This window comes from Hyperoodon ampullatus (genome assembly GCF_949752795.1).
Source record: "Hyperoodon ampullatus genome assembly, chromosome: X".
Lineage (NCBI taxonomy): Eukaryota > Metazoa > Chordata > Mammalia > Artiodactyla > Ziphiidae > Hyperoodon > Hyperoodon ampullatus.
In genome coordinates, this window is record NC_136913.1 from 17968566 (window position 1) to 17986617 (window position 18052).

Sequence of the window (18052 nt, forward strand, 5' to 3'; positions counted from 1 at the left end):
ACATGTGGAGATGCAATGAAAGACATTTTACATTTATAGGTTAACAAAGGCAGAAAACACACCCAGGAACTTTGAGCTGTGTGATCTGAGCAGTCTGGGGAAAGGAAATAGAAGGGCAGGAGGTGTGAAGGTAAGACCGCCACACTGCCAGCCTGATGTGACAGGATTAGCTGATGGGAGAGGGTGGGAGGCTCAGTTCTGGCCGCCAGAAGACTGCCTTCTATCAGGTGTCTTGGAAGGGTGTTGCAGTTGACAAAGCCAGTTAGGGGACTTTTGTGAAAAAAGTAATGAGATGCTGAATTAAGGGAGTGTCAGTCTCCCTAATCCTTTTCCCTGAACTCCAAAAATTCTAAATGTGTCCTTAGGAAGACATGAGCAAACTAATGACTTGGAAAGTGCTTTGTGATAGTTATTAGCTGGAAGAAAACCGAGAAAGGAAAACTTTACATGTGTCATACAGATTTTGTTATCTATTATAAGCTTCCAGAGGGCAGGGGATTATCCATTAGTTTTGGTGGCTGGGTTTTTGTTACTGTTGTTTTGCCAGGCAGTTGGTTTTGTGGATGGATCTTAATGTGTAGAAGAGGAAATTAAGGTTTAATGTAGCTAGCTTTTTAATGTTTTCTTAGTTATTATGCACAACACTCAAGTGAATGTCAGGGGAAATATCCTTAAACAGAGAAGGAAAATCGGGGTGGGGTGGTGGGAGGGAACAGAGAACCTGGAAGATTTAATCAGACCGGAAGTAGATGTAGTATTAGAATACAGGTGTTGGCTATATTTTAATTTTTAAAACTGTCTAAAACGCATCTCAAATGAGAACATTTGATCTTTTCAGCTTAACTACTTGTATTGGGGGTATTTCGTGAAATTCTTAACTTGTTGATCAGTAATGTCATGGGAAATATAAAAAGGAAAATATGAACAAAGAGGTGATTAAATCTATAAATGGAAATACCTAGAACATTTTGCATTCTAAAGTTTCTAGAAACTTTTCCTTATAGCAAAAGTATAATTATTTTTAAAAGACTAAATTTCAGGTTATACTATTTTCATGTGTATTTTCTCGAAGGATGATCACTGATATTTTTTATTAAAAATCTTGTTGTGGGGTGTCTCTAGAGTACATTTTTTAACTGATAACAAGTTTAAACACTAAAATTTCAGGAATTAAGTGTAGCTTCAGAGTATACCACAGCACTCCTATGAATTGAGAGTTGGACTTGGAGTGGGGATGAGAGTTATGTCAGTAATAAAAAATTACAAGTAAATTTTACTAATTACCTGGTGAAAAATTAGAAGCCTTTATCAGCTGGTTTCGTCTTGGGAGAAACTGAGACTGCAATAAAAACCATTACCAACTGATTTCCCCTTATAGATAGATCATTTTTATAGTTTCATTTAAACATTTTATTTTTCTCCTGTAAAAAAATTTTTAAAGCTGTTATTTGGGTATGGAACGGGATTTTTGTACCATTAAACCCCTTTAAACAGAGAACATTTGTAATTCTCTTGTTAGTGGAGGTTGTTACAGGGCCATTCTAGCTTCTAGCATTCTAGCTTCTAGACATTTCACTAAATGTCTCTTACTAGTTATCAGATACACAGTGAGAAGCTTGGAGCAAATTAGGAGGAGAGAAAGGATATGGGCCTTCTAATGAAAGTCTTTCTGATGAGTCAAGGAAACCACATCAGTGGCATCAACCTGTGGCATAATCACTCATCCATGTTTCTGCCTTGGCAGGGAGTCGTCTCGATAGGGCTGGTTTGAGAGCAGGGAGCATGAAAAGTCAGACGGAAGCTTTTCCTCTGAGAAGTTAAAAATAGGCACTTAAGACCATCTTGTTAGAGGAGTTTAATTTTTTAAAGAATATCTGTAAGCCCCTCATAACCTTGGAGCAGTTTTAGATATATGGCTGTTAGTGATGTAAATAAATAAGTAAATACATACACGTGTACACCCACACGCCAAAATGTATCCACCTGATTGATTTTTGTCATATGAAGAGGTATTATTTTTTTCTGGTGGTCCTGCTATTATTTAAGACATATCTCAGGGCTCTCTTTTGGATTTATCTTCAGAGCCTGAAACATCATCATGAAGAAGCCTAGCAGCTGTAAATCTCAATTCTTTGGATGGTGGAGTCGCACACCACCTCACACATTCACTCCACTGTGCCGTGGTATTACCAATGTCATCCCGTGGTCTATAAGACCAGAGGAGAAGAAACCTAATCCTATGTGGATCCATAGTCCCAGGGCACCCTAACAGATTGTCTCACAGGGTAGGTCCTCAAAAAATACCCGCTGAAGGAATACATGATAAAATGGAAAATGACTTGGACAATATGAAGTGGTGAGTTTCAGCTAAAAAGATGACAGGCTTAAAATTCTGAGGCCAATTTAATTTTGTTTTTTAACTTTCTTAGCTTACTTTAAAATTTTTTACTTAGTTTAGACCAATTTAAATTTAAAAATTTTCATTTTTTATAATAGAAAATCTCAAATATATACAAGAGTTCAGAGGAGCCTATGATGAACCTGTCAAGCCAGCTTCAATAGTTATCAACATATGACCAATTGAAGCAGACTGACAGAGCCAGGAAGAACTACCGGTTAATTTGGGCCCCAAAGTCATGGCCAGGTGACCTGCCCAATGTCACAGAGCTGCTCAGTCACCCACTGGAAGACAAAAACCTATGCATCCCAACATCAAACAGAATGTTTATCTCCCTATACTAGGACCCCTAAGAGACACTAAGAGAAGCTAGGGTGAAACATAGGAATGAAAGGGAACCTTCTCTCAATTAATTTTTGATTTTAGAAAATGTATATGAGAAATATTAGGGAGAAGAAAACCTTAGTTTTTTTGTGATACATAACAGCAAGGTAGCAGGTATGTGTATCACAAAAATATCTCCACCCACAGCTTATTTTGCCTCCAGCCAAATGCCCATCAAAGGTAAACTTGTGTGATTAAGCTACCTTCCTTCAATGCTCGCTGTGGTTTTTCACTCTTCTGCAGCCTAGGCAGCAGTTGTTTCCTCAGAGCATGTGGGCTCCAGTGTCTTCTGGGGCTCATCACCCACCTCATCCCCCTTTCAGTATGGGGAAGGACCGGGTGGGGGGTAGGGAGGCCCTCTCTATATCTCTTCAGTGAGAAATAAAGGATTAAATGCAAATGTGGCTGAGGCACTCAGTCTAACATCAACTTCACTAGCCAACCTTCTCATCCTAGATGCCTAGTCCCAGCACCTGAGAAGTCAAAGGAGCCTCGGTCCAGGTCCACCTGCCCCAGCTTACTCTTCTCCGGAGACTGGCAGGCTCTCCTCCTCCCTCTCACCTCCTTCCTAGCCTGACCAAGGTTCAGTCTCTCACCTACTCCACCCAACATTAAACCAAAACTCCCTTCACCTGCCCCAAGACTTCCAGATGTATACAACAGTGAGTGTTTGGGGTTCATAACAACCTTAGTACAGATTTTCATATTGTGACTCCCTAACTTCATTCTGAAATATATAATTATGACTCTTGTGTAACTTCTACCTCTGATAACGCAGCTTCTGACAAAGTAGGTCACTAGAATATCGGCTTTGTGTCTACCTACTGCTATTCTAGATACAAATTAGAATCTAGAAAAATCACTAGGTGATAACCGTATGTTTTCAACTGCATTAATAACTGGAAGAACATATATCAATACTTGACCAAAGCTAAGAAAGTAAACAAATGCATAAAATGAACCATCTTAGTCTTTCCAAAAAAGTGCAAAAACCTCTCTAGATTTTAACCAACAAATAACCTCTCTGCACTCTATGATTATTTTAATCTTGTTAAGCAGAGGAAAACCTAATTTATGTTAGCAGTTGAGAACATGGCTCTATTGAGGGTATTAACTACCTTTGTTTTATGGACACTTCATCAGTCTACACATAACTAAATCCAACCCCACAAAATTCTTCCACAACTCATTCATCAATTAATGATTATAATCAGAGAGAAAGATTTTTTTTTTTTGTGGTACGAGGGCCTCTCACTGTTGTGGCCTCTCCCGTTGCACAGCGCAGGCTCCGGACGCGCAGGCTCAGTGGCCATGGCTCACGGGCCCAGCCGCTCCGTGGCACGTGGGATCTTCCTGGACTGGGGCACGAACCCATGTCCCCTGCATCGGCAGGCAGACTCTCAACCACTGTGCCACCAGGGAAGCCCAGAGAGAAAGATTTTTGTTGACTATGATGCATTGCCATACTGAAAAGGTGCATATATTTATTAAGTTATTTACTCTTCAAGTCTTTGAATAGAAAGGACTTACAGTGAAGCTCTTTATTACACAAGCCGTTCTACAGGTCTTTGACGGGTAATTCAAACATGTACTGACAGGCCCCACTAATGGGTCATGAAATTCATAAAAGGACAGTTTATAAATTTAAAACAAAAGTTACAGCAGCCTCAATTTTAGGAAGTTAATTTGGTGACACACGATGAAGATCAAGCTTCTATTTCTCAATATCAAATTATAAAATTAACAGTGTTTAGCATCTCTAATGAGGTCTACTAAAATAAAATCCTTCAAAATTGGTACTTCTAGCATTCTTTAAAAATGTCACAGCCAATTTATTAATTCTAATTTAAGTATAAAACACTTTGGGCCTCCCTGGTGGCGCAGTGGTTGAGAGTCCGCCTGCCGATGCAGGGGATACGGGTTCGTGCCCCGGTCCGGGAGGATCCCATATGCCGCGGAGCGGCTGGGCCCGTGAGCCATGGCTGCTGAGCCTGCGCATCCGGAGCCTGTGCTCCGCAACGGGAGAGGCCACAACAGTGAGAGGCCCGCGTACCACAAAAAAAAAAAAAAAAAACAAAAAAAACACTTTATTAAATATTTAAAAATTCAAGATTTTTACTTTTACTTAAATTTTTTTACTTTTATTTAAAAATTCAAAATTGTTGTGATTTGATTTTATTACTTTTATTTAAAAATTCAGGATTTTTGTGATTTGATTGTATGTAATTTTACCTCAAAAGGAAAAAAACTATAAACAAATATTAAATACTGAAATATTTAAAGGGGAATGTACTCATGTCTGCATTTCACTTTGAAATGCAGCAAAAGAATAAGATGGAATGATAGATGAACAGATATGTGATTACAGAAGTAGAGTAAAATGTTAACTGTAGACTCTAGGTCGTGGTTATATAGGTATTGACTACAATTCTTTCAACTTTTCTGTATGTTTGAACATTTTCATAATATAATGTTGGAAAGAAAAAAAGCTTAAGGTAACATCCTTAAACTTGATGCTTACAGCAGCTTTTGTGCTCTTAAGACTAAGAACTAGTAGGAAATATAATAACACAAAATGACTTAAGACATATTATATGAAATAGAATACAAAATTATTAATACAACATTATGACAACCAGGTATACATAGAAAAATAACAAAAGGAGCTGTAGGGCTTCCCTGGTGGTGCAGTGGTTGAGAGTCCACCTGCCGATGCAGGGGACACGGGTTCGTACCCTGGTCCGGGAAGATCCCACATGCCGCGGAGCGGCTGGGCCCGTGAGCCATGGCCGCTGAGCCTGCGTGTCCGGAGCCTGTGCTCCACAACGGGAGAGGCCACAACAGTGAGAGGCCCACGTACCGCAAAAAAAAAAAAAAAAAAAAAAAAAAGGAGCTGTACTAAAATATTAATAAAATTGTCCTAGGATAGTAGGATTATGGGTGATTTCCCCTCCCCATCTATTTGTCCAACGTTCTGTAATATAATCATATTTATAAATTCTTTCTGCGTACATATAAATATACATATGTATATTTTAAAATATTTTTTGAAAGTACAATGAATGTAAGAAAAATATCAGGGAGGGGGACTGCCATATCTAACTTTAAGGAAAGAAGCAAAATATATTTTGTTTAAAAAAAAAGACTGTGGGTTTACCTCCCTCACCATCACATTTTGTTCCCTCTAGTTTTTGATTCAAATACAGATATGAGTCAATGGTAAACATAAATACACCAAATCAACATGGTCCTTCACTTTTTAATTCACATACTGGTAGTGTATTAAGGTAACAGAAAGACTTAGCTGACACATCCAAGTGTCAGTGCCTTATTCTCAGAATCCATAAAGAGGTAATATTCATAATAGAAAAAAGCATGCAATCCACTGTAGGAGAATATAACCTATTACAAAAGTAGTCTTTTTTGTTAAACAATCAAGAGCTAAACCAAATGTCTTATAAATAGGCCTCTTTCTAGACTCTAGCCTAATTTCCTCTACCTAGGAGAAGCTAGTTGGTTGAGCACCACTCCTTTTGAGACGGCAGCAACAACCACATTAAGTCATCCACCTCCTTGAATCACAAGGGGACATGTGAATTTGAGCCCCAGGCACGGACTTAGATGAGTCACTTCATCTCTCACTGCCTCAATCTCTTCCTCTATAAAATCAGGGTCTGCTAAGGTCCCTTCCAGGTCAAAAATTCTCTGAATTTCAGGCAACAGGCTCTGAGAAACTAAGCAAGGAACAGGTCTCCTTGAGCACCACCCAGCCTATCTGTGGATATAGAAAATCTGGCAGCATAAAAACATGTAAATTCATGAAGAGGAACAACTCGATAGAATGCCCTTCACCCAAAAAGCATCTTGAGATACAAACGTGGAAACAAACAGACATGACGTCACCCCATGTTACTAATCATAGGATTCATCCCCATTAGAGGGCTTTTTTGAAAAATCCAGGTAATCCCCGCCCCCCAGCTCAAACTCTAAACACATCATTAATTCTATTTTCAAAGTTTCAAATAAAGGTGGCAGAAACAGTTATTGCATACCATTAAGAAAAAAACAAAGATAATACCTGGAGGTTTTCTTCACATCTACTTTAACTGTAAGTGATTCCTTCCTAAGAATGGAAGATGAAGGTTTCCAGTCAGAAAGTTTTTTACTCTTATCAAGTCGGTTATGGGAAGAGTTGCTCTCTTTTCTGCCAGACCCTTCTTTCTTTATTTTGTCCTTCCGTTTGTCATTACAGGGTCTCAAACCAACATCGCTTTTATTTGAATGAGTGCAGGCAGTGCAGTCTTTCTTAGATGGCTTAAAAGGCTCTTTGACTTGCCCACCTTCAGTCTCTCTCCCTCTTCCAGCATTAAAGCAATCGGACTCTCTATTTACAGGGCCTTTTTGAGAACCGAATTTTCTATCTTCCTCCTTAGAGTACTTCTGAGTTCTTCCATCATAAAAGTCCTGGTCCCCATCTGAGGTCTTACGATGTTTGTGGCGATAGTCACAGGATACCCTGGCTGCTGAACTGGTCTCTGGGAATTCCCTCGGAGCGTATCGAAGAGTTTGGGGTCCGAGGTTCCACTGATCTTTCTTCTCTTGGTAAGAAGGGAGAAAATGCCTGGACTTCCACTGCGGGCTCCTGGCAGGCTCTCTGTTTTCATACCTCTCCACGTCTTGAGGTCTTTTTGATGTGTGTCCATATTTTCTGAAATCACGATCCTCAGGATACCTGTGTTGACATAAAGCAGTTTACACTTGCACTAGAGAGAAGTGAGAATTTATGTGTGTGGAATGTTGGGCAACATGGCTTTAAATGCAGAGCACAGTGGCAAGTTAACCTATAATCCCTGAAGCCAACTCATAGATGCACAAGGCACTTAGGAAAATAGCATCTTTTTTTAAAATATTCTAGCCATCAACATGATTCACTCTAAAAATAAACACTTCACTACTACCAGTAGACCAAAACTACATTACAATGCTTTTAATCTTTTTAGACAAAAGCTTTTCAAGGTGGTTATCTTCAACCACAAAGTAAATAGACTTTTTTACTTGAGTCTTTATACCAAATTACCCAGGTTTAATGTTTTCCTATACCTCATCTGAAAAGAGCTCCTTTTCTCAAAATCTTCAGAGCCTCTTCTAAGTGACTGAGAATATTTTTCGTCTTGTATCCTCTGGTGCCTCAATTCATCTTCATGCCACTGTCCTTCGAATCTAAAAGAATCTGCTATTGACCTCAGAGGTGGTTTCCCTCCTTTTCCACTTCCTCTAACTCTGTGGTCATCAGGAAAATACCTTCCTTGCACTTTCTGGGGATAACAATTCCTCTGGTGCTCCTTGTAGAGTACACCTTCTGAGTATTTGGGCATATACTGAGATCTTCGGTTACTATCATCCCCTCTTCCTGGTAAATATACTTGGGGAGGCTTATAAGTATAAAAATTTTCTAAAGAGTTTCTTCTTATGTTTGGGGAAGATGATCTGTGTTCATAAGATCGGTAATGTAGAGTTTCACGAGAAGGAACCCTTGGTTTACTCTGTCCATGTTTCTCATTGTCCATTCTCCAAGTGACGGGTCTTTTTGGATCCTTCCTATATTCATAGCCATAATGCTCAGGTCTTTGCTTGTAGTGTTCAGAATTTCTAGGTACTGGTGATAAAGACCTAAGTAAACAAATACAGAAAAGTTTAGTCCATTCTAAGACAATAGACTAAGTTTGTCTTAACATGACTTACCCAAATAAAACATTTGTGGGCTTCCCTGGTGGCACAGTGGTTGAGAGTCTGCCTGCCGATGCAGGGGACACGGATTCGTGCCCCGGTCCGGGAAGATCCCACATGCCGCAGAGCGCCTGGGCCCGTGAGCCATGGCCGCTGAGCCTGCACGTCTGGAGCGTGTGCTCCGCAACGGGAGAGGCCACAGCAGTGAGAGGCCCGCGTACCGCAAAAACACCCACAAAAAAACAAAAAAGAATTTGCTTTTCCCTGCTTCTTCCACTCAAATTAAATTTTGCGATATTTGCATTCTAAATTGTTCACTTGGGAGTCTGATTATGCTTCCACCCGATTCAACAAGCATGCTCTTTTCATCTGAACTAATGTACCCCATGTGCCTATCAAAATGAGCTGAGCACACCCATCCTGTTGGAGGAGGACCAGCTTAGGTACGCAGCAGGATCTATTTTGGAAGATTGCTGACAGCAAAGCTCTGGCAAAAGGGCCAGTCAACAAAAGCTTACATCAGGTTCAATGGTCAAGTAAGAAATAAGCAGAAGGAGGGCTAGATTCACACAAGTAAATATGTAGGAGTCTCTGGAAAACTGAACATAACCTCTGAAATTAAATTAGATTCCAAGAATTTATGATGCACAATAAATCCAAACTCAGACCCAAAACTGACCCCACAGTTTCCCCAATTGATTGTCTATTCTCTCTACTAAGTTTATATCAAGGAGCAAAAACTACCTCCTTAAACAGCAAGTGGAGGGGGTGGGAGGAAGAGGGCCTTAAGACGTGGACCTCATGCTTAGTCCCTCCGTAAAAACTACTGACATAAGTAAGTTTTCTTTCCCAGACCTGTCCCCTTACATATAAAATGAAAGGTGTACTGTTGAACCAGAGCTTGTAACTTTGGTGAATGTGTGCTTTAATGCAGCTATAATGCTCTCCAGGGACAGCACATCCTTTCTGTAACTACCTTCTCCAATACCTCAGCATTGCCAACATGGAGCCTTTCATTCCAGCTGAGGAGGAAGGCTCCCAGGAGTATCTGGGGAAACAGCCTGAGTTACCCAGACTTCAGGTTAAGAGAGAGGAGTGACACTATCTGGAACACAACAAAGTTCAAATTGGCACCTGGGGACCTTTCCTCCCATCTGACCTGTCCAATCTCCCAATTTCCTCCCTGAGGGTTTAATGTCTTCTAACCAATGAGGCAGCTACCCTTGCAGCTTTTGTTATCGCCCCCTCTGCAGCAGCTGCCACGGAGTTGGAGTAACCAGGAGTAAAAGCCTTTCCTTTTGGTGACATGTCTGGGTCCTCCCTACGAGAAAGGAGGCTGATTTATCTTCCTCACATACATACTGGGATTTATACACTGGACTTGCCAATATCTCCCTTTAGAGTCACCAAGCTAGATGTACTGGCAAGTGCATTATTTAGCTGAAGTACAAACTCCGTCATCCAGCTGGCTGCACCTCTTCATAGGAAGAAGCAACTGGAGCCTCTGAGGACTTCCTGGAAGACTTCATCTCTTCCACTGCTAAGGAGAAAAGCTGGCAGTCAGAGGCTGAGGTCTTCCAGACTGATGAAAAACTTAATCTCTTACTTTAATCCTTACCTCACATGGAATACTGCTTTGATATTATATTTTATCTCAGGGTTCTATTGTACAGAGCCCCTTTCTTCTGAAGGAGATTGCTGGAATGGTGGCTATTATTTTCAGTTCTCCTAAAGGGACAAAAGAGACCCAAAGAGTCTGTTGGGAGACAATTCTCCTTGGATGTCTTGTGCACTGCATGCCTCCTAAGCTTTTGTTCCAAGGCAAACTGCCTGGGAAGATGGGGATAGGGCTTCCCTAAGGGGCAGAGGGCCAGTGTGCTTGCTGTCCAGGATAACAAGACAATGTCTCCTCCAAGGCAAAGGCTGGGCAGGGCTGCTTGCTGTCCCTAATGGGGCTCGGGTTCCTCAGCTATGTCAGCAGCGCCCACCCTCAGGGGACTAGAGGTAAGGGGAGCACAGGAACATGAAGCTCAAGTCGCCTGCTGCATATGAGTAATAAAGGCCTTTGTCTCTGATCCATAAGTGCCTTGTGACACACTAATGTGCTAGCTCGCAAGTCGGGTAAGATATCAGACCCTTTACAGTTGGTGACAAAGAGTCCTGAGAAGGCATCCAGAAATCAGGCACTAAGCTTGGCAGGGTCTTTTGTGCCCCTTCACCAGAGCCTACCACAAAAGGGTGAAACAAAATGACCTCTGTGAGGTCCTCCATGTTCAAGCCATTTGCTTCTTTGCATTCCCTTTTCTTTCTGAAGTTCCTCCCCATTACAATTTGGTCTTGTGAACTACAAAATGAAAACTGTTGAAGAAATGATTGATTAGTCATTGGAGAACCATAATGAACAAGCATCATGACCAAGCCGTATTAACATGAAAAATCTGATCTGTCTTTTGTGTATGTAATTGTGGTCCTCTTTAAAGTTCTAAAATGTGCTAGTCACTTTCACAGCTCTGCACCTTTGCTCTTGTCATCCCCTTAACTGGAATACTTTTCTTCTCTCTTTCTGCATTTAAAAATTCTACCCATCATTGGGAATTCCCTGGCAGTCCAGTGGTTAGGACTCCGCACTCCCACTGCTAAGGGCCCGGGTTCAGTTCCTAGTCCCGGAACTAAGAGTGCACAAGCTGCACGACGAGGCCAAAAAAAAAGAAAAAAGAAATTCTACCCATCCTTAAATTGCCATCTAAAATCTCATCTCTTCTTTGAAGACTTTCTTGGTATCCCTCCTTTCCCTCCACAAAAGCAAAACTATTCCCTCCCTGTGGATCCAGAATACCTTGTCCCAGTCAGTAGCACAACACTTTTCCTACAGTATCATAGTTGCCTATGGTGTCAATCTCCCCAGCCAGGCCGCGTGCTTGCTGAGGCCCTGTACACAAATTTGCCTTTGTAGCTCCAGAACCTGCCTATAGCAGGTATACAGTAAAAACTGGTTAAATTGTTCCAATCTAATTATATATACTATTGATATTACCAACAAGCAAAGAGGAGAGTTGAATTATAATTGAGTTGTTCAAAATTCTATTATTCTGCCATGAAGAAGAAGACATAGGAAATTCCCAATTTCTTCAAACATATTGATTATGAAAATAATTAAACTGAATAAACACTGAAGAGTTCTAAACCGCTTACTGATGCAAAATATATAACACTCTCAAAGGTGTTTCTCAGTCTTCCTTGCTGTGGCCATTGCATTTCTTTTATTTATGGATTAATTCTAGCTGCCAGCCATAATTAAAGAAAGCTGTCAGGTCCTAGAATCTAGAAATACAATGTTGATCACTATAAAGTAGCTACTAACCAAGTCCACGAGCTTATTAAAATAGGTTCTTAACAATACTGGTGAATTTGAAAGCCGAAGCACACCCCAAACCCATGCTTACGCTGCTAAACTAAGGAGTGCTCACCTGTGCCTCCACCTGGGGGATCTAGAGCGTGACCGTGCCATCCTTTGACATGTGAGCCACTATCCACTTTTTACACTGCAAAGAAACACAATATTAGCAAGTTCGTAGAAAGGGCCTGCAACCCGCTCTAAAAACAGTGAATGCCAATGACAAAAAGTAATTTAAGCCCTCTGTGCCTCAGTTTCCTCATAGGACCCACCTTATTGGAATGTTGTAAGGATGAAATGAATTAGATCAAGGGTCAGCAAGCTTTTTCTGTAAAGGGCCAGAGAGTAACTATTTTAGGTTTTGCAGGCCATATAAGGTCTCTATCACATTATCTTCTTCTTTAAAAAAAATGCTTAAAAAATATAAAAACCATTCGGGCCACACAAAAACAGGCCCCAAAGGGCCCCAAATGCGTTGCAGTTTGATGATCCCTGAGTCAAGTCATGAAAAGAGCTTAGAATATTGCCTGGCACACAGCAACTGCTAAATAAGTGTTTCAAAAAGAGGAAAAACTTCCCCAAAATTCCTCTATCTGAGCACAACCACTACTACCCCTTCCCAACTTTCGCTGTTGGTTACGTACATATAATCACAGTTACGTTCACATAATCACAGTCAACATCTTTAGGAATACTTGATGATATATCCTACTTTTAAAACTGTCGGATAATAAGAATTACAATGCCTAATAATCATACTCAATTGCCACCTAACTTCTATCAGATATATATACCAAAACTTAATTAAGCATGATTAGACATTTAGTTTGCTTCTGATTTTTTGCTAAAACAAATAATGTCAAATAAGTAAATTTTAAAAGACATATAAACTTGATTTTTAAAATATTTTTCAGGCTTTAAAAGAAACTGATAGGTTTAGGAGCTGAATTAAAAATAACATGATTTGGGTATAAACTTTCATACTATTATTTACATTTCAGTAGTCTTCCTCGGTTTTGATACTATAATTAAGTAGTGCCCAACTTACTGGCTCCAAACCCCTGATGGCTTTCAAAATTACTGCCATGGGCCCACGAATAATACATACAGCCACCATATACAGACTATAGAATAAGTATATGTCTCATATATTAGAACCTCTATTTTGCAAATTTCTGAAGATACTATGGCCACTGTTAAAATATAAATGGCTTCTTGTCACTATGTAGTTTTTCCACTGACTGATACAAAAAGTACAACTATAACTATGTGGACATTAGTTTGAAAAGGGAGTCCTCATAGTCAAACATTTGCAAACTACTATTATAATAAATTTCAGAAGGAAGTAATAGCATATAAGATCAAAGGACTTGAACTAGATCACTCACCAGAAGTACATTCAATTCAATTCATTTAGTTACACACTGCTTCTTTCCAAAAGAATGTGAGGCTAGGAAGAACAATTAGTTCAGATGTACTATGAAATTAAGACACTAAAGGGGAAAGTGTTTTCTTAGTAACTAAAAATATAAAAATGTTCATTGCAGCTCTATTTACAATAGCCAGGAGATGGAAGCAACCTAAGTGTCCATCGACAGATGAATGGATAAAGGAGATGTGGCACATATATACAATGGAATATTACTCAGCAATAAAAAGGAACGAAATTGAGTTATTTGTAGTGAGATGGATGGACCCAGAGTCTGTGCTACAGAGTGAAGTAAGTCAGAAAGAGAAAAACAAATACTGTATGCTAACACATATATATGAAATCTAAAAAAAAAAAAAAAAAAGGTAATGAAGAACCTAGGGGCAAGACAGGAATAAAGACGCAGACCTACTAGAAAATGGACTTGAGGACACGGGGAGGACACATGGACATGTATACACTACAAAATGTAAAATAGATAGCTAGTGGGAAGCAGCTGCATAGCACAGGGAGATCAGCTCGGTGCTTTATGACCAGCTAGAAGGGTGGGATAGGGAGGGTGGGAGGGAGGGAGACGCAAGAGGGAAGAGATATGGGGATATATGTATATGTATAACTGATTCACTTCCTTATAAAGCAGAAACTAATACACCATTGTAAAGCAATTATACTCCAATAAAAACGGTAAAAAAAAAAAAGTATTCATTTAACAAATGTTACTGAGTACCTATTATTTGCCAGGCACTGTTCTGGGGAGACAGCAGTGAAGAGAAACAGGCAAAAATTCCTGCCCTCTGGAGCTTACATTCTACTGAGGGAATTTATAATTTAATTAAAGAAGCTTTGGATATATACCTATTAAATTGAACAAATATAATAAACCCAAAGGTTGTGGGGGAGACACCAAATACTATTAGTGATGATGAAAAAGTATATCTTTCCCAGAGGGTAATTTTTTTATCCATTTTATTTTTTGAAAAACACTTACTGAAATACAATTCACATACCATACAACTCACCTATTTAAGTGTACAGTTCAATGTTTTTAGTATATTCACAGGGATGCATAACCATTACCACAATCTAATTTTGGAACATTTTCATCCCCTCTAAAAGAAACGCCATTAGCAGTCACTCCCCATTCCTCTCCTCCTTAGATTAGCCTCTGAGAACCACTAATCTACTTTTGGTTCCTATGTATTTAACTACTCTGTACCTTTCATATAAATGGAATCATACAAATATGTGATCCTTTGTGACTGGCTTCTTTCCCTTAGCATAACGTTTTCAAGGGTTTTACCATGTATCAGTGTTTTATCCTTTTTACGGCTGAATAATATTCCATTGTATGGGTACATCACATTTTGAGATTCATTGATCTCTCAGTGGACATTTGGGTTGTTTCTATTTTTTTGGTTATTATGAATAATGGTGCTATGAACATTTGTGTACAAGTTTTTGTGTAGACACAGTTTTTCATTTCTCTTGGGTATAAACCTAGGAGTAGAAATGCTGGGTCATACAATAACTCTATGTTTAACTTCTTGGGAGACTGCCAAACTTTTCCAAAGCAGCTACATCATTTTACATTCCCACCAGCAATGTATGAAGGTTCCAATTTTTCCACATCCCCACTAACATTTGTTATTGTCTGTCTCTTCGATTACAGCTATCCTAGTGGGGGTGAAGTGGTTCCTCACCACAGTTTTGATTTGCATTTCCCTAATGATAGGTAACCTTGAAATATGTAAGAAATTATGAAACTAATCATGCCTACTTTCCTTTAAACTAATAATTTCAGTTTAAATGTATTATTCTAAGGTAATAATTTATAAGAAAAAAGCAGCTATATATACTAAGATGTTTATATAAGCTTCATTTATAATAGGAAAGAAAAAAATCCACCCAAACTAGTTATAACCCAAATGCCCAACAATCAATAAAAGATTAAACAAATTTAAAATACATACATCTAGTCACTCCTTACCTCTCTCCTAGCCTCATAAATGTCTTTTCCTCCACATATCCTATTCGTCCACCACAGCAAACTACTTGCTTTTCCCTGATCAGGCTGTTCTGTTCATATCACATAGATAGCTTTCCCTCACTCTGCCTGACAAATCCCTATTCTTTCAGGACTGTTTGACCATAATCTCCCCTGAAATTCTTTCTTTGACTTTCTTTCTTTCCCCCTGAGTTTCTTTCTTCTTGGGAATTCTGAGTTTATTCTGCAATTATTTCAATACATTGTGATTATTTGTTTACATAATTGTATTTATTTCAATAGGCAAAAGACTCCAAACAGCACATTACAGAACAGAAAACTCAAATGACCTATGGACATCTGAGACGTTCAACCTCAATAGTAATTGGGTAAATACCAATTCAGATCATAACCATCCCACACCTGTCAGAATGACAAAAAAAAAAACAACCAAAAAACCCTGAAGTTACATATTCCAGAGTATTGGTGAGGCTGCGGAAAGATGGGGACTCTCATACACTGCTAAGCAGGTGAGTATACACATGTATAACCACTTTGGAAGGGGTTGGCAGTACCCATTAAACTTGAACACGCTCATATCCTACAACCCAGCAGTTCCACACAGGGATAGACCTTAGAGTGGTGGTTCTCCAACTTTAGTGCACAGCAGAATTGCCTGAAAGGCTGGTTACAACACAGAATGCTGGGTTCTCTTTTGGGGTGGGCCCCACTTCTAGCAAGTTCCCAGGTGATGCGGATTCTGCTGGCACCAGGACTATAAAACTACTGATTTAAAGGGAAAGGTGTAGGTCACTTGAGAGAAAATATTTACAAGTGAGATTTACTGGTTATGTGAGAAAAAAAGTATTACTTAGAATATTTTCCTCTGCTAATATTAAAATTATCTTTATTAAAATTCAAACTAGTAGAGAGCCTCATCAGCCAGAGGGCAGACAGCACAAGCAAGAAGAGCTACAATCCTGCACCCTGTGGAACAAAAATCACATTCACAGAAAGGTAGACAAGATGAAAAGGCAGAGGGCTATGTACCAGATGAAGGAACAAGATAAAACCCCAGAAAAACAACTAAATGAAGTGGAGATAGGCAACCTTCCAGAAAAAGAATTCAGAATAATGATAGTGAAGATGATCCGGGACCGCGGAAAAAGAATGGAGGCAAAGGTCGAGAAGATGTGAGAAATGTTTAACAAAGACCAGAAGAATTAAAGAACAAACAGATGAACAATACAATAACTGAAATGAAAACTACACTAGAAGGAATCAATAGCAGAATAACTGAGGCAGAAGAACGGATAAGTGACCTGGAAGACACAATGGTGGAATTCACTGCTGCGGAACAGAATAAAGAAAAAAGAACAAAAAGAAATGAAGACAGCCTAACAGACCTCTGGGACAACATTAAATGCAACAACATTCACATTATAGGGGTCCCAGAAGGAGAAGAGAGAGAGAAAGGACCCAAGAAAATATTTGAAGAGATTACAGTCGAAAACTTCCCTAACATGGGAAAGGAAATAGCCATCCATGTCCAGGAAGCACAGAGTCCCATACAGTATAAACCCAAGGAGAAACACGCCGAGACACATAGTAATCAAACTGGCAAAAATCAAAGACAAAGAAAAATTATTGAAAGCAGCAAGGGAAAAACGACAAATAACATACAAGGGAACTCCCATAAGGTTAACAGCTGATTTCTCAGCAGAAACGCAACAAGCCAGAAGGGAGTGGCATGATATACTTAAAGTGATGAAAGGGAAGAACCTACAACCAAGATTACTCTATCTGGCAAGGATCTCATTCAGATTCCATGGAGAAATCAAAAGCTTTACAGACAAGCAAAAGCTAAGAGAATTCAGCACCACCAAACCAGTTCTACAACAAATGCTAAAGGAACTTCTCTAAGGAAACACAAGAAAAGAAAAACACCTACAAAAACAAACCCAGAACAATTAAGAAATTGGTCATAGGAACATACATATCAATAACTACCTTAAACGTGAATGGATTAAATGCTCCAACCAAAAGACACAGGCTTGCGGAATGGATGAAAAAACAAGACCCATATATTTGCTCTCTACAAGAGACCCACTTCAGACCTAGGGACACATACAGACTGAAAGTGAGGGGATGGAAAAAGATATTCCATGCAAATGGAAATCAGAAGAAAGCTGGAGTAGCAGTACACCTATCAGATGAAATAGACTTTAAAATAAAGAATGTTACAAGAGACAAGGAAGGACACTACATAATGATCAAGGGATCAATCCAAGAAGATATAACAATTATAAATATATATGCACCCAACACAGGAGCACCTCAATACATAAGGTAACTGTTAAGAGCTGTAAGAGAGGAAATCGACAGGAACACAATAATAGTGGGGGACTTTAACACCTCACACCAATGGACAGATCATCCAAACAGAAAATCAATAAGGAAACACAGCTTTAAATGACACAATAGACCAGATAGATTTAATTGATATTTATAGGACATTCCAACCAAAAACAGCAAATTACACTTTCTTCTCAAGTGTGCACGGAACATTCTCCAGGATAGATCACATCTTGGGTCACAAATCAAGCCTCAGTAAATTTAAGAAAATTGAAATCATATCAAGCATCTTTTCTGACCACAATGCTATGAGATTAGAAATCAATTACAGGGAAAAAAACATAAAAAACACAAAACACATGGAGGCTAAACAATATGTTA

At 39.3% G+C, this 18052-nt stretch overlaps 1 protein-coding gene across 1 annotated transcript in view; it reads right to left on the reverse strand.

Moving 5' to 3' along the window:
• The window catches only part of BCLAF3 (BCLAF1 and THRAP3 family member 3), an 85736-nt gene that overhangs the window by 38423 nt on the left and 29261 nt on the right, over positions 1-18052 (reverse strand). Inside the window, exons 3-5 of the mRNA XM_079726905.1 lie at positions 11977-12051; positions 7883-8452; positions 6861-7514 (exon numbers count right to left, since the gene is read on the reverse strand). Of these exons, the coding sequence (XP_079583031.1) occupies positions 6861-7514; positions 7883-8452; positions 11977-12017 (1265 nt within the window). The 5' untranslated portion in view covers positions 12018-12051. The remainder of the gene's footprint in view (positions 1-6860; positions 7515-7882; positions 8453-11976; positions 12052-18052) is intronic.